Source organism: Leopardus geoffroyi, chromosome D4 (genome assembly GCF_018350155.1).
Source record: "Leopardus geoffroyi isolate Oge1 chromosome D4, O.geoffroyi_Oge1_pat1.0, whole genome shotgun sequence".
Taxonomy (NCBI): domain Eukaryota; kingdom Metazoa; phylum Chordata; class Mammalia; order Carnivora; family Felidae; genus Leopardus; species Leopardus geoffroyi.
This window is the reverse complement of record NC_059342.1, coordinates 71,901,493-71,925,530: the sequence shown is the minus strand read 5'-3', so window position 1 is coordinate 71,925,530 and position 24,038 is coordinate 71,901,493. Positions and strand designations below refer to the sequence as shown.

The following is a 24,038-nucleotide window of genomic DNA, read 5'->3' as shown; positions in this document are numbered from 1 at the left end:
TAGAGTCGGGGGCAGTTAAGTACACATTGTGGGGTGGATGAGAATGAAACGAATCTGTATCATGCCATACTTTCCCTCATTTTTAGGAATCTGTACGGAAAGCTGCAGAACTAGCCCTGAAAACCCTAAGCAAGGTGAAAACTCCTATCGTATCTTGGGGATGAGGTGGGGCAGGGTTTTCTGAGACCAGGACAACAGTGACTTCTTTTTTGTCATATAAGTTAACATTGAGTTGCAGTGACATGAAGTAATTGGCTTCATGTTCTAGTTCACAGTTCTTAGAGTGAATGAGAAACTGGGTGCCATTATACTAGAATACTAGTAGTTGTGACAGTCTATGTCTGATCTCTTTCTGTGGTCAGCTTCTCTGGGCCTTTACATAAGATGTGACTTTCACTGGACCCTTGTAGATCAAGCAGCATCTATCTCGTCTCTTACTATTGCTATGGTTATGTGTTAATCTTCCTTGCATATTTACGAGGTTGCCAGGCTTTTTGAAATAAGTTTCTTACTTGAACTTGATTTTGTGGTATTTCAGGGACTTCTACATTCTAGCTATGTAAACCTTGCCATAGGTTACATGTAAGTAGTAAGTAGTAAAACCAGGTTTTAAATCCAGTTGTTTCTATTTATTTATTTAATTTAGAGAGCATATGTGTGACTGAGCGGGGGAGGGTTAGAGAGAAAGGGAGAGAGAGAGAATCCCAAGCAGGCTCTGTGCTGTCTGCTGAGAGCCCAGTGCGAGGCTCAATCTCACAAACACATGAGCTCATGACCTGAGCTGAGATCAAGAGTCAGACACTTAACCAACTGAGCCAGCCAGGCACCCCTAAAACAGGTATTTCTTATTTCACATTTGTGTTCCTGACCACTGTGTTATGCTGCCACCCAAAGTTATTGATGATGATGATAATACCTTAAGCCTTCTGTAAAGTGCTTTCTTAAACATTTTCTCATTTTATTTTCGACTGTTTCCTGTTGGCCTGAGAAAGCCAAAGCTTAGAGAGTGGAAGCATTACCCAATTCCTTTTAGTTACTGGCAGACAGAGGACTCTTTCCTGTTTCTCCCCAAAGTATCATGGAAAGTTGATTAACTTACTCTTTTCTGTGGCTATGGGAAATATTTTGTTAGAGGAATGCTTTACTGGGTAAGAGGTCATTGTCACTAATTTCCACACTCTGTGTATGTGAGGTTTGTGTGAAAATGTGTGACCCTGCCAAAGGAGCAGCTGGCCAGAGAACCATCGCTGTCCTTCTGCCTTGCCTTCTGGACAAAGGAATGATGAGCCCTGTGACAGAAGTTCGAGCCCTCAGGTGTGAATCCTCTGATTAAATGACTATATTGGATTTACTTAGTTCCTAGCCATTCAGCAGAAACAGTGTGTCTCTGAATGTTAGATTCTTAGAGTATGGAGAAATGAGTTGAGGATAGCCTATTGAGGTGACCAAAGAGCATTTGTGAAAAGTTGTGAGGTAGACCATTTTTGCAGAAACAGACATTCTCATGGCGACCTTGCTTTGGACCGGCATTCTGCCGTTCTGCCTTGACCTTGAGTTAGGTATCTTACTGTGTTGCCATCAGCCTATGCCCCCAGCAGGCACACATTTCTGTTATGTCACAGGTCCTTGGGAGTTATTGGTTATATCATTTAGTTAATATTTCGCAGATTACTAGCTTTAAAATAAACTGTACCACCTGCAACAATGAATTACTAAAAAAATGCACTCACATGTTTAGACATATATGGCTATTTTGTAAAATCCAATGGTGAACGATTCTAGTTTGTATTGTTTTTTTGTTTTTAAACTAGACTCCTATCTAGGAATTTTATCTGTCATTTTAGTTCAGTCTTAAAATTAGATCAAATTAATACTACCAGCGTAGTACCATACTTATAGTAACTGTTTCATACTACTAATAATAAAATAGCTGAGGGGAGTTTTTTTTTTTTTTTTAAAGATTTTGCATGACAAAGGCAAGGGAATTATAAAATTAAGATATTACCATTTTGCTATTCTCTGTAAGATAATCTGCGGTAATGATCATTAGTAGCTTCTAACTCCACTGGTGAAAGGCTGATGGGAAACTTTAACTGAATGGTTAGGTCAACCAAACTTGAATCCACTGATAACTCTTCACAAAAAAAGACAAGCAATGAGGAGGGCACTTGTTGGGATGAACACTGGGTGTTGTATATAAACCAATTTGACAATAAATTATATTAAAAAAAAAAGACAAGCAGACATTACATGCATCCTGATGTGATGGAATAGGACATGTACACCACCACCTGTGAAAGATTTGTATTAAAAAAAAAAATTGAACCTGAGGTAGCCTGCAGATCTGTACAGGGGACAGAGGAGCATGTTAAATGACACCATTGGAATACAATTGATGAGAACAGATTATAAAAAAGGTAGGGACGATACTGTTAAAAAGGATTTGGGAAATGCAGTAAATTGCAATGGGTGGGTGGGCTCTGGATCCAATTCCAACAAACCAACTTTTTTTTTTTTTTTTAAGTTTAATTATTTTGAGAGAGCAAGGGAGAGGCAGAGAGAGGGAGAGAGAATCCTAAGCAGGCTTTGCGTTATTAATGCAGAGCCAGATGTGGGGCTTAATCTCACAAACAATGAGATCATGACCTGAGCCGAGATCAAGAATTGGGACACTTAACTGACTGAGCCACTCAGGTACCCCAGCAACAAACCAACTCTTAAAGACACTTGTGAAACAGGGAAATTTGGATATCAGATTATGTGAAAAATATTATTAATATTTTCTAAGCTTGAAAATGGTATTTTGGTTGTAGTAAAGGATCCTTGTCTTTTAGGGACACATACTGAAGTTTAGTTAGGAGATACTTGAAAGTAATATGATGTCGGAGAGGGGAAGTGTGCTTGTGTATATGGAGGAGGTATAAATGAAACAAAATTGGCTAAAAGTTGCTGGTTGTTGAACCAGGTAGAGAATATGTAGGATTTCATTTACGATTCTTTTCTTCTTTCACATATGCTCAAACATTTCTATAATAAAAAGGTAGTGTTAGGACCAGACTCTAACCAGGCGAATGTATTCCTGAATGCAATAAACTACAGAATGTCCCCATGATTAGATTTGTAGAGCTTCTTGCTTTTGTTAAAAGGACTTAGGAGTTGTGTTCTGTGTGTCTGTAGCATTAACACCCTTGTGAAGATTAGCAAAAGTGCAGGAGCCATGTTGAAACCACATGCACCAAAACTCATCCCAGCTCTGTTGGAATCCTTAAGTGTGTTGGAACCCCAAGTTCTCAATTATTTGAGCCTCCGGGCTACAGACCAAGAAAAGGTGAGTTGACAACAAGACATGTTGGTCATGGTCAAGGAGGAAAAACCTTATTAAGGTTCTGAGTTCTGTCTGAACAGTCTTTCTGGTGTTCCTAGACAAACTCCATGACTCAAATGATACCTTCATCACTCTTGAAATAACTCAACTCCTGTGACTACATGCAGTGTGTTTTTTGGAGGGGTGGGAGGGTGTATGAGGAGTGCTCATGTACTATTTTGTGAATTGGATGAAAGCTAGCACTTCCATTAAAAAATGGATTTATGTTTATATAACACAGTTTTTTGTACATGTTTCGTTTTTTTTTTAAAGGGGTGGGTTCCACACCTTCAGAGTCCTTCTGTGGACCACTCCTGCCCTTATAAGAACAGAGGATTTGTATCTAGACTTGGGCATAGTCCAAAATTATTCTGCTCTTCGGATATACTGTAGGTGCCTAGACTGATCAAAGTTTTTTAAAAATTGTGGGTGAAACATTTGCTGTGAAAAAGTAATGCAGAAGGGTAGACAGTAATCCCCTAGGAGCCCCCTCTCCCCTGCTGGTATAGTATCACTTCCTGAGGGTACCCACTCTCAGTGGTTTCCTGGGTCTGTTTTGAAATTCCTTTGTAGTCATAGCCTACAAACACAAACAAGCACACGAATTTGAAAATAGACGATGAATGTTGTTCTACAACTTTCTTTTTGTTATTGACAATACATCATATCTGTAGATAGAGCTACTTCGTTCTTTTTAATGTGTGTGTCATATTTTATAGTGAGGTGATTGCAGATTTTTGTCAGATTATGCAGCATCAAAGGTTGTACCTGTTCCTTTATCTGTATATTATTTTTTTGAAAATTTCCTCTAGAAACAAAGCCCTTTTATGGGTGTGTGTGTGTAGGGGTTCTTCTTAATTAATTGTATGTGCTGAGTGACTTGAATTTGTGTTCTCAGGCTGCGATGGATAGTGCTCGACTTAGTGCTGCCAAATCCTCTCCCATGATGGAAACAATCAACATGGTCAGTGCCTAATGTAATAGCAATGTTTGGCTACCTTAGAGTGTAATTTTTCAGTCTTCAGGGTCCATCAAGTGGTGTAGAGATTTAAGTGGTGAGTCAAGCACCTATTGTGACTCTAGTTTTTTCTTAGTATAGTTTTTTCTTCTTCTTCTAGATTGCTAAATGGAATAAATCATTTTCTAAATACTAACATCCATTAGTTCAGATTTGTGTTATATTAAAAGATCCCTCAAATGTGTATTTCTTTTGGCCTGCCTGTTTAGAAAGATTCAGATAGTTGTCTCTGCCTGAGCATTGTCCTTGGGAGGACCTAGGAAGGTGTAAGCTGGAGGTTCAGTAAAGGTAGGCGGCATGAAAGAGAGGGAAAGAGAACTGAAGCAGTGCTGAAATGTTTTGGTCGTGGAAAGGGATTTGCAGAAAAGAGCTGCTTGGCACTGAGGTTCTAAATTCTAAAGATCCTAGAGTCTGGGATTAGGGGTCACTAAAGTCTAGAGCCAGCTCTGCTATGCATACACTGGAGTGCTTAACTGACAAATTGTGAGCTACTGGAAGTTGTTTTGCTAAGCAGAGCGCAAGGCTGCACAAGAGAAGAAGATATTCTTTAGTGCTTATGGGGGGACTATCACCAAATTTTGGTCTAAGGATATTATGTCTTAATTGGATTATTGAGGGGAAAAGAAATCTTAAATAAATAGAAACGGTTAGCAAATACCTTACAGATACGCTCATTTATAATAGAATGTGTGTCATTGCATTTTTAAAACATAGTATTCACCTAAGAAGTTGACTTTAATAAGATGGTTTGGTTGGGCAGGCCCCTGAAGCCAATTCATGTGTTTTACACTGAACATGAATTGGGAAAGAGGAAGATAGGCCCAGAGAAATCCTTTCTTTTTGGGTAATCATAATTCATTTTCTCCTGTAGTAAGTAAATGTTTTTTTGTTATTTTTGTTTTGCTTTTATTTTTATTTTTTTAAACATTTATTATTTTTTTTAAAGTTTATTTATTTTGAGAGAGCACCTGAGCCGGGGGAGGGGCAGAGAGAGGGAGAGAGAAAATCTCAAGCAGGCTCTGCCCTGTCAGTGCAGAGCCTGATGTGGGGGTCGATCTCACCAACAGCAAGATCATGACCTGAGCCGAGATGAAGAGCTGAACGCTCAACTGACGTAGCCACCTAGGCGCCTCTTGTTTTGTTTTTATTGTTGACCCACTGGTAAATGGTTTTTCTGCTTGTAGTACAGTGGTGGTTTTTACGTTGAAATCAGTGCAAAATCAAACCAGCAATTTTCAACTTCATGTCAAATCCAGCGGGTAACATATTTGACATGGCAGTTTTAATTGATGTGGTATTGACTTCATCATTTTCTGAGGTTAACTTTGTGTTTATTCTTTTCCCAAAGTGCCTGCAGTATCTTGATGTGTCGGTGCTGGGTGAGCTAGTTCCTAGATTATGTGAATTGATCAGAAGTGGTGTGGGTCTCGGAACTAAGGTAAGTAAGTGTATTTTTTCACAAGAGGAATTTTCATCTTCATTAGTTTGGCCCACAAAAATGTAACAGCTATCATACTGAAATTTATAGTTCTCTGTAACACTTAATAATATCTTATATTAACTATTTTGTTTCTATGGTTGCACTACTAAGTTAAAACCTGTAACTCAGAATATAAAACATGTGCCTTATTCAATAAATTGTATCTTGCTTTTTTTAGTGGAATCATTTCTGTTCCCTGGTTGCCATGTACATGCTCTCTGGGTCCTCATCGTGATCAGTTATTAATGGAAATGCTTCTAGATACCGAGGCACGGTGGTTTTAGGTGGTGATTAGTATTTTCACAGGGGCCAGCAGGTGTCTGGTTAGAAAAATGTCTTCCTGTTTAAGATCTTTCAAGGATCAGACCCAGTCCCCACACTTTCAAAACAAACAACTCAGATTTTTTTTTCTCCTGGCAAAAGTAATACTGCTTGCATTTAAAAATTTTACCATTTGTAGATCAGGAGGAAGTTAAAGATTGTCCACTAAGTTTACATGCAGAGGTGATTGCTGTTAATGTTTCACAGTGTTTTCTTCCACTCTCTTTTCCGGGCCTGTGTCTTCTATAGCATCCTCTTTAATGACCATAGGGTACTCTGTTGTGTGGCTGTAGCATCATCTACTTCAGTCCCTCAAGGAACATCTGATTTCAGCCTTTTTGATATTAAACAAAGCACTGTGATGAATGTCTTTGGACACATCTGAAGCTATTTCCTTTGGTTAAATTCTTAGAACTGAAAATGTTAGAAGCAGGGTGGCCAAGAGGACATGTTACCCTCCTGAAAGACTGTACCAGTTTTCTTTCTTTCTTGCAATGTATGTGAGAACACACATCTTCCTACTGAAAGCCTTGAAAAAGATCTTTGCATTGCTAATTTAAAATAAGGACCTTCCTCTTTCCAGATTGAATCCTGCAGGGGCTGTTAGGCTTCATATATTTCTCATCTTTAAATCATTGACACCTAAGACAAAAGGTTTGAAAGAAAGAACATTGTGACCATCAAATTTAGACCTTTGCCTTTGTAACCCTGTAGGGAGGCTGTGCCAGTGTCATTGTGTCATTAACTACTCAGTGTCCCCAGGACCTAACACCTTACTCAGGTGAGTTTGTCAAAACCTTGTGTGGTGACATTTTGGTATGGCCATGTCTTGTGTGACAAGGTTTTTAAAAAAAATTATTCAGACACGCTTGTGATCTTCTGTATGGTTTTTCTCCCTTTGACCCCCCCCTTTCTGCCTTTGTTTCTTTGTTTGCAACAAGGTGCAAGGATGATCAAGTTTAGTTAGTGTTCACTGTTTTATAAGTATTGGATCAATTCTTACTGGTATAAGGAGGTGAAAGTATCTGCCATTTTGTAGGATTTGTTTACCACTTATGTCTATTTTTTTTTTTAAAGTTTGTTTATTTTGAGAGAGAGAGAGGGAGAGAACAGCAGGAGATGGGCAGAGATAGAGGGAGAGAGAGAGACTCCTAAGCAGGCTCCACGTTGTCAGCATGGAGCCTGATGTGGGGGCTGGAACTTATGAACCATGAGATCATGACCTGAGCTGAAATCAAGAGTCAGACACTTAACTGACTAACCAAGGTGCCCCTTTTTATGCCTAATTTTATGTTAGCTTTTTTCTCTTCTTAGATTGCCTTCTACATGGGGCAAATGAACTTTATAGTACCTAGCTCTCATTTTTGCAACGTTTCCTACAGTATTCTAGACACAGATTGTTTAATTTTATATCAGGCAAAGGAAACAAGTGGATAGTACAAATGTAACATACTTGGGTTCCAAACTAGTGTGGAATAAATCAGATACTAATTACAGGATTAAGTTTGTTTTTGTCCTGGGAACAGAGCAGAACGTTTTTCCTTGTTGTTTCTGATAGGTAAACAAGTGTCATGTGTTTCTCCGTTACTTCTGATAGGTAAACTTATGAGTGCTTTGCTTAGTGGCCTGACAGATCGGAACAGTGTAATTCAGAAATCCTGTGCATTTGCCATGGGCCATTTAGTTCGGGTGAGTTGAATTTTGTATTTAATTAAGTAATTATACTTTGGTAATTATAAAGGAATAAATAGGGTTGCTTTCTCTCTCAGACTTCACGGGATAGCAGCACTGAGAAACTCCTACAGAAACTCAATGGCTGGTACATGGAGAAAGAAGGTACCTTTCTTTTCCTCTTCTCTACTATTTTTAACTTAGATGTTAGCAATCTAGGAACACAGTACAAATCAGGTCTTGCCCTCTGATATTATGCGCTTTGCTTAGGAACATTTCTGACTGGTTTTACAGATTTGTTTTGCCACGGTGCAAGCTGAGCTAGTAGTCTGTTGAGATCAGTCACCCTGACTGACAGCAGTAAGCATGATGAAGATTATGGTGTTTCTGCTCCTCTTTAGAACCCATCTACAAGACCTCTTGTGCTTTGACTGTTCATGCTATTGGACGATACAGCCCGGATGTATTGAAGAACCATGCCAAAGAAGTTCTGCCTTTGGCATTTTTGGGCATGCATGAAATTACGGATGAGGAGAAAGCAGAGAAGGAAGAGTGTAACTTATGGACTGAAGTGTGGCAGGAAAATGTACCTGGTTAGTAAACAGTGCCTGTGAATTAAACCTGTTTCTTAAAAACCACAGCTGGGGTTTTTACTCTTACTTTTCATTTATAAACTCTTGTAGTTACTTTCCCAGGACTTTAACATCATGTGTCCCATTTGGTTTTAAACCTGTCCAAATTGCTATGTTCTCAAGGTTGGCCCTCAGACCTCTTTGTTCTCTGCCCTCATTGCTGCCCACGTAACAGAACAGAACTCTGCCCAAGCAAAGTAGAGCTGTACCTATTTGAGTTGGGAGTGAATGGTGATTTTATGTTGCCTTAGTGTATTATTTCAGAGTAATGCTTCTTCATTCTGTACTTCACCTTCACGTGTACAAATGGATGGTGACCATTTGCATGACACCCTCCTGTGGGCATATTCAGGTTTATAAAGTCTTACTGTTACAAAGGTGTATCACAACACTCCAGCACTCCCCTCTTTCTCTCTCTTTCAGAGAGTGGTATGATGTAACTGTTGAGAACATTTATTGCTGATGGTCACTGCCTTTTTCTTTTTCAGACTTAGAAAAAAGTTGTTTTTTGTTTTTTTTTTTTTGTCATTTAAAAGTTGCTCTAATTTTGCTTTTCATAACCTAGGTTCCTTTGGTGGCATTCGGTTATACCTGCAGGAGTTGATTACCATTACCCAGAAGGCTTTGCAGTCCCAGTCCTGGAAAATGAAAGCCCAGGGTGCAATTGCCATGGCATCAATTGCAAAACAGACCAGCTCCCTAGTACCTCCATATCTGGGAATGATACTGGCCGCACTACTGCAAGGCCTGGCTGGAAGAACATGGGCAGGAAAGGTAAAGGAACCATTCATGCCCAGTTAAATTGAAGGTATCCTTAAAGGATTATGATTTCATCTTTCATTTTCCATAAAAATTAGAATCTGCTTTTGTGGGATGTCAGGTGGATTGTTTTATCTGAACCAGCTTTTCTAGCCAGTGGGAAGCTCTGTGTAAACTTGGCCTGATTAAATATGATGTTTCATGAAAGTGTAACCCACATGTTTTTTAATACTGCATAGTAATGCTGGAGATTGATTTTTATCTATCACGTTTAGCTTTCCAAGAGAGGTCTTAAATCACCGGGTTGGCTGTTTCATACCTGGTGACCTCGTGAACAGATCAGGATTTGGCACACGTGAAATTGAGTAGAAAGCAAGCTGTGCCTAAACCTGGAGCTGAGGGTGCCCATCGCCGAGGCCTGTGAATTAGTCACTTCATACACACGGGTGATAGTAGATTACTTAGAGTGAACACTCAGCGGGGAACATGACATGTGGCAGCATGTAACAGTCTACTTGCTGTGGTCACAGTCAGTGGCGGCCAACACAGTACTGTAGAAGAAGAGCTGGACTGGGACTTCTGTGATTGACCTTGGACAAGTCAGGTCTCTAGGCTTTCTAAAGTGGAGATGAAGACACTTGTCCTCCCTCTGTGGTTTGTAGTAAAACTCTGTGGATGTGCTTGTTAAATAGTAAAGTGTGTTAAAGATACTATGACTCTGGCTAAGTTATTAAATACTCCTCAGGTAATGCAGTCATCGTATATAGAATGTCAGTGACACACATGTGCTTAACAGTATTCCCTCATCTTTCAACCCTTTAGGAAGAGCTGTTGAAAGCCATTGCCTGTGTGGTGACAGCATGCAGGTAAATGTTCTTCCAGTGACGATGCCATTTCTTAAACAGAACCCGAGAGCTGCATTCCTTACTAACTGTCCTGATTCTTTTGTGTGGATCCTCTAGTGCACAGCTGGAAAAGCCTGTGCCCAATCAGCCCAGCACAAATGAAATTCTCCAGGCTGTTCTGAAGGAGTGTTGCAAAGAGAATCTTAAATATAAGATCGTAGCAATCAACTGTGCGGCGGATGTCTTGAAGGCCACCAAAGAAGACAGATTCCAGGAGTTTTCGGACATTGTCATACCTCTCATCAAGAAGGTAACCACCACCTGTAAACCCTTCTGGTTTATTTTATTTTATTTATTATTTATTTTTAAATTTATTTTTTAACATTATTTATTATTGAGAGAAAGAATGTGACTAGCGGAGGGGCAGAGACAGAGAGAGAGACACAGAATCCAGAGCAGGCTCCAGGCTCTGAGCTGTCATCACAGAGCCTGATGTGGGGCTCAAACCCACGAACTACGAGATCATGACCTGAGCTAAAGTTGGACGCTTAACTGACTGGCCTACCCAGGTGCCCCCCTTCTGGTCTAGTTTATAAAAACTAAATTTAAAAAAATTAAAAAGAAAAATTTTTTAAATTTTGATACTTAAAAACTTAAAAAATTTAAAAAGAAGGGAAAGGAAGATTTTCCACGTACCCTGTTTACATATTTTATTAGGATTAGTGTAACTGCAAATAGCAGAAAATCCCGCAATATCATGGCCTCAAACAAGATAGATGCTTTTCTGTCGCCTAGGAGGCTAGGCATTCTGGCTGATTATGCTGTGAGCTCTGCCTTCCCTACAGTGTGCAGGTGTAACTGCCTTCCAGGTGGGTGGTGGCAGAGGAGATGAGGAAATGATGCAGGATCCAAGTAGGCATGGCCATTCTCTCTCAAGGAGGGTTCTTGGACACTTTGTGGCACTTTGACTTGTATTTCCTGGTACTTAGCTAGGTGGCCACACCTGGCTGCAACAGAGGCTAGGAAAGGTAGTCTTCTAGGCGTCCATTTGCCCTTCATGGGAGAAGGGGAGAGTGTGTGTTTTGTTTTGTTTTTTAAACAGAGCAGAAAGAGCAGTTTATTGCAGGGATTTCAACCCGCAAGCTGAGAAACTCATGGCTATGGGAACAGTGAGTTGCAGGAGTGAATGTTGGAGCGAATGGACAGTCTCTAACATAGTGGTGATGTGCTTTTGCCTTGTAAGTGTGTGCAGAAGCCATCCTAGTCATCCTAGAATGAAGACAGGGAGGTCAGTGTGTCACTGTTTTGTTGTTTTAATTTTTTAATGTTTTTAAAAAATTTTTTTAAACGTTTATTCATTTTTGACAGAGACAAAGTGTGAGCGGGGGAGGGGCAGAGAGAGTGGGGGGCACAGGATCTGAAGCAGGCTCCAGGCTCCGAGCTGTCAGCTCAGAGCCCAATGCAGGGCTCGAACTCACAAACCCCGAGATCATGACCTGAGCCGAAGTTGGACACTTAACTGACTGAGCCACCCAGGGGCCCCAGTGTTTGTTTATTTCTGAGAGAGAGACAGAGTGAGAATGCGGGAGGGGTGGAGAGAGAGGGACACACAGTATCTGAAGCAGGCTGCAGGCTCCAAGCCGTCAGCACACAGCCTGACACAGGGCTGGAACCCACAAGCCGTGAGATCATGTCCTAAGCTGAAGTCAGACACTTAATTGACTGAGCCACCCAGGCGCCCCCTCAGGGTGTCTCTGTTATTTGTCTCTACTGTATATTGAAGGGACTTTGATAAAAAAGACTTAGGTGTCATTTGGAAAATGAAGTACTCATTTTTGGAGATTGGACACTGGTTCAGAGAGAAAAAGGTTACGGCTTATCATTTTTTTAAGAAACATGAAATGTTTTAAATAGGATTTGTATTTCTTGTGTTGCTGCTCACTGGTTTTCTTTTAACAAAAAGTAGTTTAGATAATTTCTGTTATATACTGATATATGGATATACATGGATTTAGGAGACTGTGTTTTAAATACATTATTTCACCAGCTAGCTGCATGAGTCACCTCTCAGCTTGTTTCCCTTTCTTATTAAGAAAGAGTTTGGATTTAGATGATTACCAGGTTCTTCCATTTTTAATCCCATGACTCAAATGCAAATCTTTTTGTATTATGCTTAAAATACTACATATACAGGGGTGCCTAGGTGGCTCAGTCAGTTAAGCATCTGAGTCTTTTTCTTTTTTCTTTTTTGTTTTTGAGAGAGGGAGGGTGCAAGTGAGCGAGAGGCAGAAAAAGAGAGAATCCTATGAGGGACAGAGAGAAGTGGGGTTCACCCGAAGCAAGGCTTGAGCTTACCTGAAGGTGGGGATCATGCTCACCCGAAGTGGGGCTTGAACTCACGAACCGTGACATCATGACCTGAGCCAGAGTCAGATGCTTAACTGACTGAGCCACCCAGGTGCCCTTTTTTTGTTTGTTGGTTTTTTTGGTTTTTTTTTTTTTTTACAGTTTATTTGAGAGAGAGTATGTGAGCATGCGCACGCACGCAGGGGAGGGGCAGAGGGAGGGAGAGAGAGAATCCCAAGCAGGCTCCCTGCTGTCAGTGCAGAGCCCAGATAGGGAGCTTGATCTCATGACCGTGAGATCATGGCCTGACTGGAAATCAAGCGTTGGATATTTAACTGACTGAGCCACCCAGGTGCCCCATGTGTCTCTCTCCTTTTCTTTTTTAATCTTTTTTGTTTTTATGTTTCGTATTATTTATTTTTGAGAGAGAGAGAGAGGGAGAGAGGGACAATGTGCGAGCAGGGGAGGGACAGAGAGAGAGGGAGACACAGAATCTGAAGCAGGCTCCAGGCTCTAAGCTGTCAGCACAGAGCCCAACGCAGGGCTTGATCTCAAGGTCGTGAGTTCAAGCCTGCATGCCCAGCGTGGAGCCTACATAAAAACAAAGCTACATATACAGCATATTTTTCACCTTTTCTTACAGATTGCTTTAAAGGATTTTCCAAATTTATTAGAGAGGTGTAGTATTTCTGTAACAAATTCTTTTTTCAAAAAGGAAGACTCGTGATAGTGAACTTAGCATTTAATTCTCAGTTAACATTTCCTACTCTGGTACCCTGGTTGTTTTTGTAGTACACCTGTAACTCAGAAGGAAAAAAATTAAAATTTGCTTTCTTATATCCTAGAACTCACCTGAGAGCACTGGCATTCGGACAACCAAAAACGAAGATGAGAATGAGAAGGAGAAGGAGCTCCAGCTGGAATGTCTGCTGGGAGCCTTTGAGAGCCTGGGCAAAGCCTGGCCCCGGAACGTGGAGACCCAGCGTAAGCACTGGAATCTGCGTGTGAAGTGCTGTAACCAGAGGTTACTTGGTGGGAACGAGGATGTTCTGTGTGGCAGTTGGTAGTTGTTGTTGCTTGCGGAGCCTGATTCATAGTAGGGATTCACTGTAAACTGTCCCCCTACCTCCGCAAACAGTCTCGTGGACACCCGTGTAGGGTCTGCGAGGGCTCCCGCCACGACACAGTAAGACACACTGGGCGTACTGAACAACGGGAATTACTTTTTCCCAGTCCTGGAGGCTGGAAGGCTGAGCTCGAGGTGTTGTCAGTGTGGGCTCTTCTGTACCCTCTCTCCTTGGCTTGTAAATGACCATCTGTGTCTGTGTCCTAACCTCTTCTTATAAGGACACCAGTCAGACTGGATTGAGGCCCACCCTAATGGCCCCTTTGAAGATCCTGTCTTTCAATACAGTCACATTCTGAGGTACTTGGGGTTAGAACTTGAACTGATGAATTTGGGGGACACAATTCAGCCCATAACAATCATGATAAATTTTATGTATTTTGACCATAAGAAGAATTGTTACTCTTTATGGTGCTCTTTTCTGGGGAATCCATAGAATTTATTAGTGAGCTCTTTTCTTCAAAACTAACGGCCTTGTTACCAAATCTTCAATAAACAGGTGAAATCTGTATTTCACTGAGAAACTTGGAACTTTTTGAGTGATTTTTTAAATTGAATATATATTTCCAAAGGTTTAAGTAAAGAACCACTAAACCTTTGCTCTTGATTTAAGTTGCAGTTAGTTCAGAGGGCCTCTTGGGATGACACTGTGCTCCTGAGTTTGCCTTATGCTGGTTCCTGCAGAGCACCCTGCTGAACATGTTAATAATCTTGGATACTGTATAGAATATTGTTGATTATTCAGGATTGCATATGTCTAAAATCAGACTTAAGATTGTCTTTGAGCCTTGGCTGTTCTTTGTGTGACCTTCATACAGCATATTTGCTATGTATTGGAAGAATTTTCCATAAGACAGAGATTTGTTAAGTAGTCTTATTTCTTCATCTTATGTTACGGGCTGCAGTGAAAATCCACTTCATTTGACACCATTTGGACTCCTAACTTTTGCTTGATAGATAGGAAAAATTAAAGTAGGGAATTCTATAAAAAAGATCCCACACAAAGCAGTACATTATAGTGTAGGGCAATGGAATGTACATTCATTTGCTAGTTATTGAGGAGAGGGCCAAGGTCTGAGAATTTAATTGTTCCACATTGGCTTCTTATGTACATCTTACTCATAATGTAGCATCTACAATTTCTGGTTTATGTTTGTTTATGGTGGAGAAAGAAATTATAGTCTATTAGAAAACAAGTCAGGTGCAGAATTCTTTTAGATTTTTACCCCCATGCATCTTTACATTTGTGAATCGTACTAAATTCGACAGCATTTAAAAAATAACTACTTTGTTGAGTTTTATCCTCCTTTTCATCATTGAGCGTATTATTAATGATGTAATTATAACAAGTGCAGTTGGCATAACATGTTGGGAATAAAGCATTGTTGTCTCTTGATAAGCCTATAATATGCAGGAGCTTGTGAGTGTCCAGAGAGGAGTTCCCTGCCTCCAGAGTTCTGCTTTCTTTGGCTGTGACTCAGGGTATTTTACAGGAAAAGGGAGTGTGGTTAAGATTCTCTGTTAGTTCCTTGGAGAAGGATATTGCCTTGAAAACGAACATTTATGAGCAGTTACATGGGACCCTGGATGGGGGGATGTTTCTGGTCTGGGAAATTTGGGAATTGGGCACAAAGTCACGCTGAAGTTTCTTGAGATTTCATGGCTTTAATTTAAAGGCATATGTTTTATTTTTTCCTCTTTCCTACCCTCCCTATCCTTCTGTGCTCTGGTTTCTGTCTGTCCCTCGTGTGTCCCTCTCTCACTGTGTGTCTTGTTCCTGCACTCTCTGTCTCGCTTTGTCTTGTTCTGTTTGCCCCAGGTTGTTACCGTCAGGAGCTGTGCAAGTTGATGTGTGAGCGGCTGAAACTCAGCACGTGGAAGGTGCAGCTCGGAGTCCTACAGTCGATGAATGCCTTTTTTCAGGGGTAATTCTGCTTCACACACAGTTTAGTCATTTATTTTGCCTACCGCATCCACTCAGCGTTTTAGATCTAATCAAGGAATTCTTTCAAATTTCATTTTTAAAAATTTTTTTAATGTTTATTCATTTTTTGATAGAGACATACAGAGCGTGAGTGGGGGAGGGGCAGACAGAGAGGGAGACACAGAATCCGAAGCAGCCTCCAGGCTCCGAATTGACAGCACAGAGCCTGATGCGGGGCTCGAACTCATAGACTGTGAGATCATGACCTGAGCTGAAGTCGGACGCCTAACCGACTGAGCCATCCAGGGGCCCCTGAATTCTTTCAAATTTTAAAACCAAATAGCTGAAGTGACATTGTAAAGTGATAACATGCAGATAGAAATTGTGCCAGAAAAGTTTGGGGATGTTTCTTTAATAACTGGCACTTGTATCTTGCTTTTATTGTACAGATTAATGCTTTTGGAAGAAGAACATGCAGATCCTGAGGCTTTGGCTGAAATTCTTCTCGAAACTTGTAAATCAATCACATATTCTTTAGGTGAGTGTGGTGAGCTGATGTGGATATAAGGAATCCTAACCTTAGAGCTCAGGGAGTGGAGCTTCAGATACTCCCTCCCTTGTGCAAGGAGCCTCATTCACAGAACAGCTGCTGAACTACTTCATGTACTCGACATGTGTCCTCAAACTGTGGCATGTTACTCTGGAACTAACCCCTAGGTTAGGAGAACCTTTGTGATAAGTATTTTTATTTAACTTTTATTTGGAAAGAATTTCAAACTTACAGAAAAGTTGCAGAAATAGTGCATATAATATGTGTGTATCCTTTATGCAAGGTCACCTGTTAATATTTTGTCCCATTTACTTCATCATTTGTACTTCTGTGTACCTATGTTTTTTCTTGAACCATTGACAGTATGTTGCTGACATTGTGCCCTTTTACTCCTTAGTTTGCCACGTGTGCTCTTTGATGTAACACGTGCAGTTACCAGCTGTAGGGAGTGTAACACTGATGCAGTAAGTTTAGTCAGATTTTTACCATTCATATTCAGGGTTTTCAGTTGACTTAACTATGTTCTTTTTTTTTTCTTAATGTTTTTATTTATTTATTTTGAGAGAGAAAGAGAGAGCGTGCGTGCATGTGCGCAAATGGGGCAGGGGCAGAAGGAGAGGGAGAGAGAATCCCAAGCAGGCTCCATGCTGTTAGTGTAGAGATTGCTCCCACGAACTGTGACATCATGACCTGAGCCAAAACCGAGTCTGATGCTTGACTGAGCCGCCCAGGTGCCCTCAACAAAGTTCTTTCTCCCCTCCCATTAGTAAAGAGTCCAGTCCAGGATCATTTACTGAACTTGGCTGTCATGTCTTTTTAGTTTCCTTGAATCTGGAACACTTCCTCAGCCTTTCTTTATCTTACATGACATTGATAATTTTGAAGACAAGTCTTCCCCCTTCCCCACTCCCCCCCACCAATTTTTAAAACTAGAATGTTTCTCACTTGGTGTTTCATGTTTACCGGTGACTAGATGCAGGTTATGAATTCCTGGCTGGGACACTCTGTGAGTGATGTATCCTCGCACTTCCAGAGGCACACAGTGTTCATCTGCCCTGATTGGTGAGGTTAGTTTTGATCACCTCCTCAGGGTACTACTCACTTTTCTTTATTCTTTATTGTGTCATTACTCTTTTTCTCCCTTGTGTCTGATAAGCCTGTGGGAACACACTTTAAGACCATTCAAACAACCTGCTCCTCTTAACTGTGTTTAACCAGCAGTCCCAGAGAAGGTACTTTAAGACCATGCAGATAAACCACCCCTCTTCAAAATATCCTCTTTGGACTTAACATGCATCAAGGGTTTTTCCCTGAACCAGTGTTTACGAGGGTGATTTTCTACCTCGGGGCACTTCCTTCACGTTTACCATGTGGCCATCGGCATCCTCTTATAAACAAGATGCCACCTCTCCCTCTCTTTATTTATCTCATCAGTACTGACTTGTGGATTTCCGTTTCCCCCATTGGTTTATAATTAATTATTTTCCTTAAGTAATTTTTTACTCAGATGGTTCCAGATTTGGCTGGTGGAGGCTTCTTTAAGCTGACTCCTGGGTTTTACTGACAGGTCGCTAGCATCCTTTTAGGCACCTCTGTACTTTGTAGCAAAAAAAGGATGTTATAAGCTCATCTTGTGCTTTCCTTGCCTCAGGCTTGGTTGTCTGTTAATTTTTTTGGTAGACGGTATCACCCTGAACTAGATGCTGTGTCTAAAATAGACACCAGGGAAGCATGTTTCAGTTGCAGTTCATGGAGGTAGAATGCTTTTGAATAAGAACTGGCAGCCAAGGGGCGCGTGGATGGCACAGTCATTTAAACGTCTGACTCTGGATACTGGCTGAGGTCATGATCTCATGGTTTGTTAGTTCAAGCCCTAGTTGGTCTCTGCACTGATAGTGTGGAGCCTGCTTAGGATTCTCTCTCCCTCTCTTTCTGCCCCTCCCCCGCTTGCAAGCACGCATGTTGTCTCTCTCTCTAAAATAAATAAATAAACATTAAAAAATGAAGGAAAAAAAAAGGAACTGGCAGCGAAGACACAGGTGTCCTTGATTGTCCTTAACCCTCTGGGTTACTAATGTTCTCTGATAAAATGAGGAACTCATCATGTAAACCTAAATACCTTTCTTAGGTGTCATGTGAAGACAACTCTGAGATAGTGTCGTTTGATTTTTCACTTCTAAAACGGGTCCTTCAAATACTGGCATTGGTATATTTGGCTGACAGTTTGCTTTTTTTTTTTAAAGTAAGAAATATGGACATGTAGCATATTTTAAGTATTTGATGATAATAAGCAAAAGGAAGCTTACTTAAGAACAGGTATATCTTTCTCTGAATTTATAATTTCTGAATATCTTTCTTCCAGTAACACTAATTTACTCTTGAAGGTTCTGTTTATAAGGCATATAAAACAAATAACGTGAACTATCTGATTTTCTTCTTAGAAAATAAGACCTACTCATCTGTGAGAACGGAAGCTTTATCTGTGATAGAATTACTGCTTAAAAAACTTGAAGGTGAGCTCTTGATGGTTCTGATCAGAGGATCAGAAAGGCAGGATACTTTATGGCATATAGTTTAGGAATTTTTTTCTGTTTTTGTTTTTAATAAGTGTATAATCTAAAATACAAATTAATACATGTGCGTGTAAGTCAAATATACAAAGCTAAAACCTTTAAATTTTATTAAGTGTTTAAATTTGGTACTCTTTTATTTTATATACTTTTAATATATTATGAAGCCATAGCTATCTCGAGGGCTCTCTGTACATACACAAAGAAACAGTGACGCACTAGGAAGTGGAGTTGGGAAAACACTTTAACAGTTGAGTCATCAAATTTGATAGCAGTTTTCTTAATCCTATTTTTTCCCATTTTTCTTTTTTTTTTTTCTTTTTTTTTTAAACCTTTTATCAAGAAGCAGATGTCTTCTAAAGGTCTGTTGTATCAGTGGTAAAAGAAAACCACTAGCATTTTCTCCAGTGGGGTTTTTCAAAAGGAGGCCTCTTTTCTTTTTTCTTTTTTTTTTCATTTTTCTAACCCCGTAGGTTAAGAATGGAGAAGATGGAACGGTTTTCTCGAGAGTCTTAAATATTTTCTATTTCTCCTCTCTCTCTGCCTAGCAATTAAAGCACCCCTCCTAGGATTCCATGAAGCAGGCCTTTTAGACTCAGTAATGCTACACATCTCATAATCTTGTTTTTCCTTGTTGAAATAAAAGAGCTAGGAACTTAGTTACATTACTGAATTTTCACAGTCAGATGTGTAGAAATAAATTCTAGATGAGGAAAACGAGGCTAAACAGTGAAACAACTTGTTTGAAACCACGTCACTAGAAAGTGGCAGAACCTGATAGACAAGATTGAGGATCTGGTATACTTTCTGAGTTTCTAAAATTTCCAGTATGTGTATAGATCTCTGGTGCCTTCAAGAAAGTCAGTCTGTTCAGACTGACTTTGCAATTGTGAAGTTTATTCAAGATTTTTTTATCGAGTGTGTTTTATAAAGAGGGCTTTTGTGTTAAGTGGCTTGTTACTGTGTGCTTTGCCTTGATTCTTCCTACTTCCTGCTTTCCTCCAGCATCCTTAGATCCTCTTTGTTCCACTAGTGTGGGGGAGGGGGGGCAGAGGATGAAGTGCTCTGACATACTCTCGGGTTATTGTCAATAATTAGGTTTTGAGACAACTATTGAATCTGTTATCATATGTCAAACTGTCATCAGGGGGTTGCTTTGCATTTATTTGGGGGATACGCTCTGTGGAGGAAAAGCAGAAAGAACAGTTTGAGGGTTTTTTTGCTTGCTTGTTCTATAAAGATTCTTCTTTTTCCATTCAGAATCTAAACAGTGGGAAAGTTTGACATCAGAATGCAGAGTGCTCCTAATCGAGTCTTTAGCTACTATGGAGACGGACAGCAGACCTGAGCTGCAGGAGAAAGCATCATTACTGAAGAAAACACTTGAAAACCTGGAATAAATTAGAAGGGGAAGAAAGCAACAAGTGCCATGTTCATTGGGGGTTGAAATGGTGGTATTCTTTGAAAAACCAAGTGGGTAAAAGTAAAGATTAATCTGTAGCATGCATCATTCCTTGGCTGAAATAAAAAAAAAATGCCTTAAATTTTGTTCCTTATTAGCTTTATTTTACTTGATTTTTAAAAGTGTCTGGGCTGAGTGAGCTTAATGGGACCTTGGATGTTTGAGAGGTCGTCAGAGGTGAAACTGATGGAAACAGTTATGAAAAGAATTAAAGCTGTAATTAAAGGAATAGGCAGAGTTGCAGAGCAAGCTGGATAAGAATCTTGGAACTGCATCCAAATTAAATAAGGTTATTTCAGGAAGGGACTCTGTAATTCACTTATTTTAGCCCCCTTGCTTTACACCTGAAGAAATAAGCTAGCAGATGACTTAGCTTCTGATCTGAAGCCTGTGCCAAGGCTGGGACCCAGGTGTTTGAAGACCTGCCCAGTATACTTCTTTTATAAGCTGCTGCCAATCAGTGCTACCCCTGGCCTGCCTAAGAAACTCCCAAGATGAGGTGTATACTATAGTCCTTGAACCAGAACTGAACCGACCCGTTATCTAAGTACTATTGGATTCTTGAATTCAGAGGCTGAACGTTGTCTTGTCATTTGTTTAGATGATCGGTTTTTAGAAAATGATTGGTTACCATCTTTACGGGCTGAGAGACTTTGCTCTCCATGTGATAATTCTGATCGCCCTTTTACAGGCATGTGAAAGGAGATTAGGACAGGATTGCTTGTTCTGTCTGTATCTGTAGTTTGCGTATTTTGCAAAAGCCAAAAACCAACAACAAAATCGTGACTGCTCTGTTTTAGACCATTTATAATCTCAAAACTGTAAAGACAACTTAATAAATTGCTGCCCATTCTTATACTGACAGTATGACTCTAGAAATAGAAGGCAAGCGTCTTCATTAACCATTTGGGAATAACCTATCACTGAAAGTAAGCAATTGCAGCTAGGGTTTCTTTTTTTGTTGTTGTTCTGCTCATACCCCTGCCATATAGGGTAAGGGGAAGAACCAAGTCTAACACAAGTGTTTATGGTAAACTGAGAACTCTAGCTCACCTTGGATTCCAAGCACAAAATTGGTGTTACAGTCAATACTGACCGCTTACTGACATTAACACCAGGGTGGAAACTCCATGGTTGTTATTTTTGGTGGTCTCTATAGGCCATTGTATTGACTGTGACCCATAATAAAAGTAACTTCTTACATCTTGACCCAGAATTGTGTATGTGTGTATGAATCAATATAAAATCTTTGACTCAAATAAATGTTTTGTGAAATAATACACATACTCTTAACTATGTGTGATCTACTTTGATCCCTCCTCCCCCCCCCCCCACCATTTTAGATTCTTTTCAGACCCACTAAATTCATTTCCTGTCTTACAAATGGGTTGCAATTCACAGTTTGAAAAACAGCTGAAAGTAGTACTTAGGCTTGGCTGGATGTACTATGTTTTGGAGTTGCTTCCTATTTGGAAAGGGAGTCTACAAATGAAAATGTAGGTGTTTATTATTAAAATGTCCTCTTAGCTGATACTAAATATAATTGTGGGTTTTAGTAGCATTATGGATTGTAAGGAGCTTCTCATGGATTTCAACTTAAGAATGGCTTTTACTTGGCGGAAAATCAACTTTGGATATTTTTCAGAAGGCATATGGCCTCATAGAATTTGGTGTTTTTCCAGACCAGTATTTCCCCCTCTGCTAAGTGCCCTCTTTCATTTATAGGACCTGGGACATGCCTCTAAGGCAAGAATGCAGTACAGGTCGGCTGTTTTCAGAAAGAGTGTAAGGGCAAGAATTGTGCTCTCGGCCCATGTGGAGTGTTATACCTCATCAAATTGTATGCTTTTTAAACCTTTTGTTATTTACCGTTGGGAATTTCCCATGGTGCTGAGAGAGTGGTGCTGACACTTGAGCCTTTGCGCTCAGCGCTGTTTAGTTCATTTATTGTCGCTTTCTATAAGCACAGTTCCAATTTACACTCTTAATGCCTTCATCTCAACCAGCCAAGTCATTTGCACAACTAGTAATGTGAAATCATGGTCTCCCAGTGCAGCTTGTGTTGGGTGTGCACGGGTGCACATATCTCCTAAAAGGGTTACTAACTTAGTCTGTAATTGTGGGATGGTTCTGGTGAACAAATGGCAAAAGGACCCATGCATGGTTATGTCTTTGGCCCTCGTTTTCCAAAGCTGTCTGGAACTGATTTTTTATTATTTTTTTTCCCTGAGAACACTCAGTGCTACCGATCATACAAGTGGCTGTTTTAGAGTCTAATTACTGAATTCCTTATTCCTGGAATTAGGGCACTAGCTAGAGCTTCACAACTCTATTGATAACGTGAGAAGGAGGGACCTGAAGTTTGACCATTGGAAATCAAAACAATGAAAGTAGTATAAAATCGTGTTTTTGGTGATAAAGAGCGGCAGTTTCTTTAATTAATGTTTGTGTCCAATTTGCAACTGCTGGCGTGTCTGCCTGTGGCAGCGTACCTGCCAATAAAACTGACTGCCACCGAATCCCCATTGCTTTCCCCTTCCACCTTTTCCTTGTGTATGCACTAACAAGAAAAAAGAAAAAAGATGTGACCTTGTTGATCTGTGCTCTCGTAGCGGTTGCACTGTGTGAACACTGTTTGCCCTTTGCGGGGCGTCTCCACCGGCTGCCGCCACAATATATTCATGCTGCTTGTTAAGTACAGGGAGTTCTTTTGACATTGGCACTCATTGTAATGTACAAATGTTGTTAAATGGATGTATATGTAACAGATTTTTGTATTTTATATGCAAAGTCTTCATAGAATCCTTTGCAATTTGTGCTGAACTAGTTAAGCATGTGATAGTCTTATTTGAAAGGAAAACTCTACCCATGCCCAAGAAGATAATACGTGGTAAATAAAAGCTGCATGATCAGTTCTTTTGAAGTAGTGCATTAATTTTTACTGGTTCTCGTGGAAAATAGTTCAACTTCCAGGGAATTGGCTAGTTACGTTTTAAAAACTGAAAAGGCTCCATTGCCTGCCATATCCTGAGCAACTTCTACTAAGCAGACATTTTTGGCTCAACTGGAAGTTCCAAGGCAAAGCAGAAACGCAGGCAGGATACCTGAAAAACTGCAGTCAAATACTTGGAGAAACATAATCACTGAAATTATTTTTTTGAGCAAGGTAATCTCAGATGAACACATAGAAGCAATAGACCAATCTTTTGACTAAGATTTTTTTTTTTTTTTAATTTTTTAATGTTTATTTTGAGAGAGAGAGGGAGACACAGAATCCAAAGCAGGCTGCAGGCTCTGAGCTGTCAGCACAGAGCCTGATGCAGGGCTTGAACTCATGAACCGCGAGATCATGAACTGAGCTGAGGTTGGACTCAAGCAACTGAGCTACCCAGGCGATCTTTGACCAAGATTAATGTACATAGTTGTGGACATATAATGTCCAAAGTACAGGCACAGCCTACCCTAAACTGCCAAATAAATTTTTATGCTGTGGCAGACAGGCTTAAAAGGTGAGAGACCTTATTTTATCTGTAGTACCAGCCAACAAGCCTAAGTCATTCCCCTCTGTTTCCTTTTCCCCTAAATGCAAGTCCCAGATTGATTGGATTAACAATTTGTTTTTAAAAAGAGGAATTTAAATCATAATGTTACAAAAAACCTGGAAATAAACTTCCCAACAAGGCTTTTTTAAAGAAATGACATTTCTTTTATATTTAAGAACTGTTGATAAAGCTGCCTTAAAAAGTTTAAAGGACAGGAGGCTCCTTGGTAGCTCAGTCGGTTAAACATCCCACTCTTGATTTTAGCCCAGGTCATGATCTCATAGTTTGTGGGTCTGAGCCTTGTATTGGGCTCTGTGCTGACCATGTGGAACCTACTTGGGATTCTCACTCTCTCTCTCTCTCTCTGCCCTTCCCCTGTTTATACTCTAAGTCTCCTTCTCTCTCTCTCTAAATAAACATTAAAAAAA

General features: G+C 40.1%; 1 protein-coding gene across 4 annotated transcripts in view; it reads left to right on the top strand.

Moving 5' to 3' along the window:
- The window catches only part of ECPAS (Ecm29 proteasome adaptor and scaffold), a 107,278-nt gene extending 84,287 nt beyond the window's left edge, over positions 1-22,991 (top strand). For all 4 annotated transcript variants that reach the window (XM_045469471.1, XM_045469469.1, XM_045469468.1 and 1 more), the window contains 17 exons: positions 87-134; positions 1,193-1,314; positions 3,178-3,328; positions 4,263-4,328; positions 5,731-5,820; positions 6,898-6,964; positions 7,781-7,872; positions 7,953-8,019; positions 8,256-8,447; positions 9,052-9,260; positions 10,068-10,111; positions 10,208-10,400; positions 13,282-13,420; positions 15,382-15,487; positions 15,936-16,024; positions 18,478-18,549; positions 19,867-22,991. In XM_045469471.1, coding sequence (XP_045325427.1) covers positions 87-134; positions 1,193-1,314; positions 3,178-3,328; positions 4,263-4,328; positions 5,731-5,820; positions 6,898-6,964; positions 7,781-7,872; positions 7,953-8,019; positions 8,256-8,447; positions 9,052-9,260; positions 10,068-10,111; positions 10,208-10,400; positions 13,282-13,420; positions 15,382-15,487; positions 15,936-16,024; positions 18,478-18,549; positions 19,867-20,006 — 1,887 coding nt within the window. In that variant the 3' untranslated portion in view covers positions 20,007-22,991. The remainder of the gene's footprint in view (positions 1-86; positions 135-1,192; positions 1,315-3,177; positions 3,329-4,262; positions 4,329-5,730; positions 5,821-6,897; positions 6,965-7,780; positions 7,873-7,952; positions 8,020-8,255; positions 8,448-9,051; positions 9,261-10,067; positions 10,112-10,207; positions 10,401-13,281; positions 13,421-15,381; positions 15,488-15,935; positions 16,025-18,477; positions 18,550-19,866) is intronic.
- Positions 22,992-24,038: the final 1,047 nt, after the last annotated feature.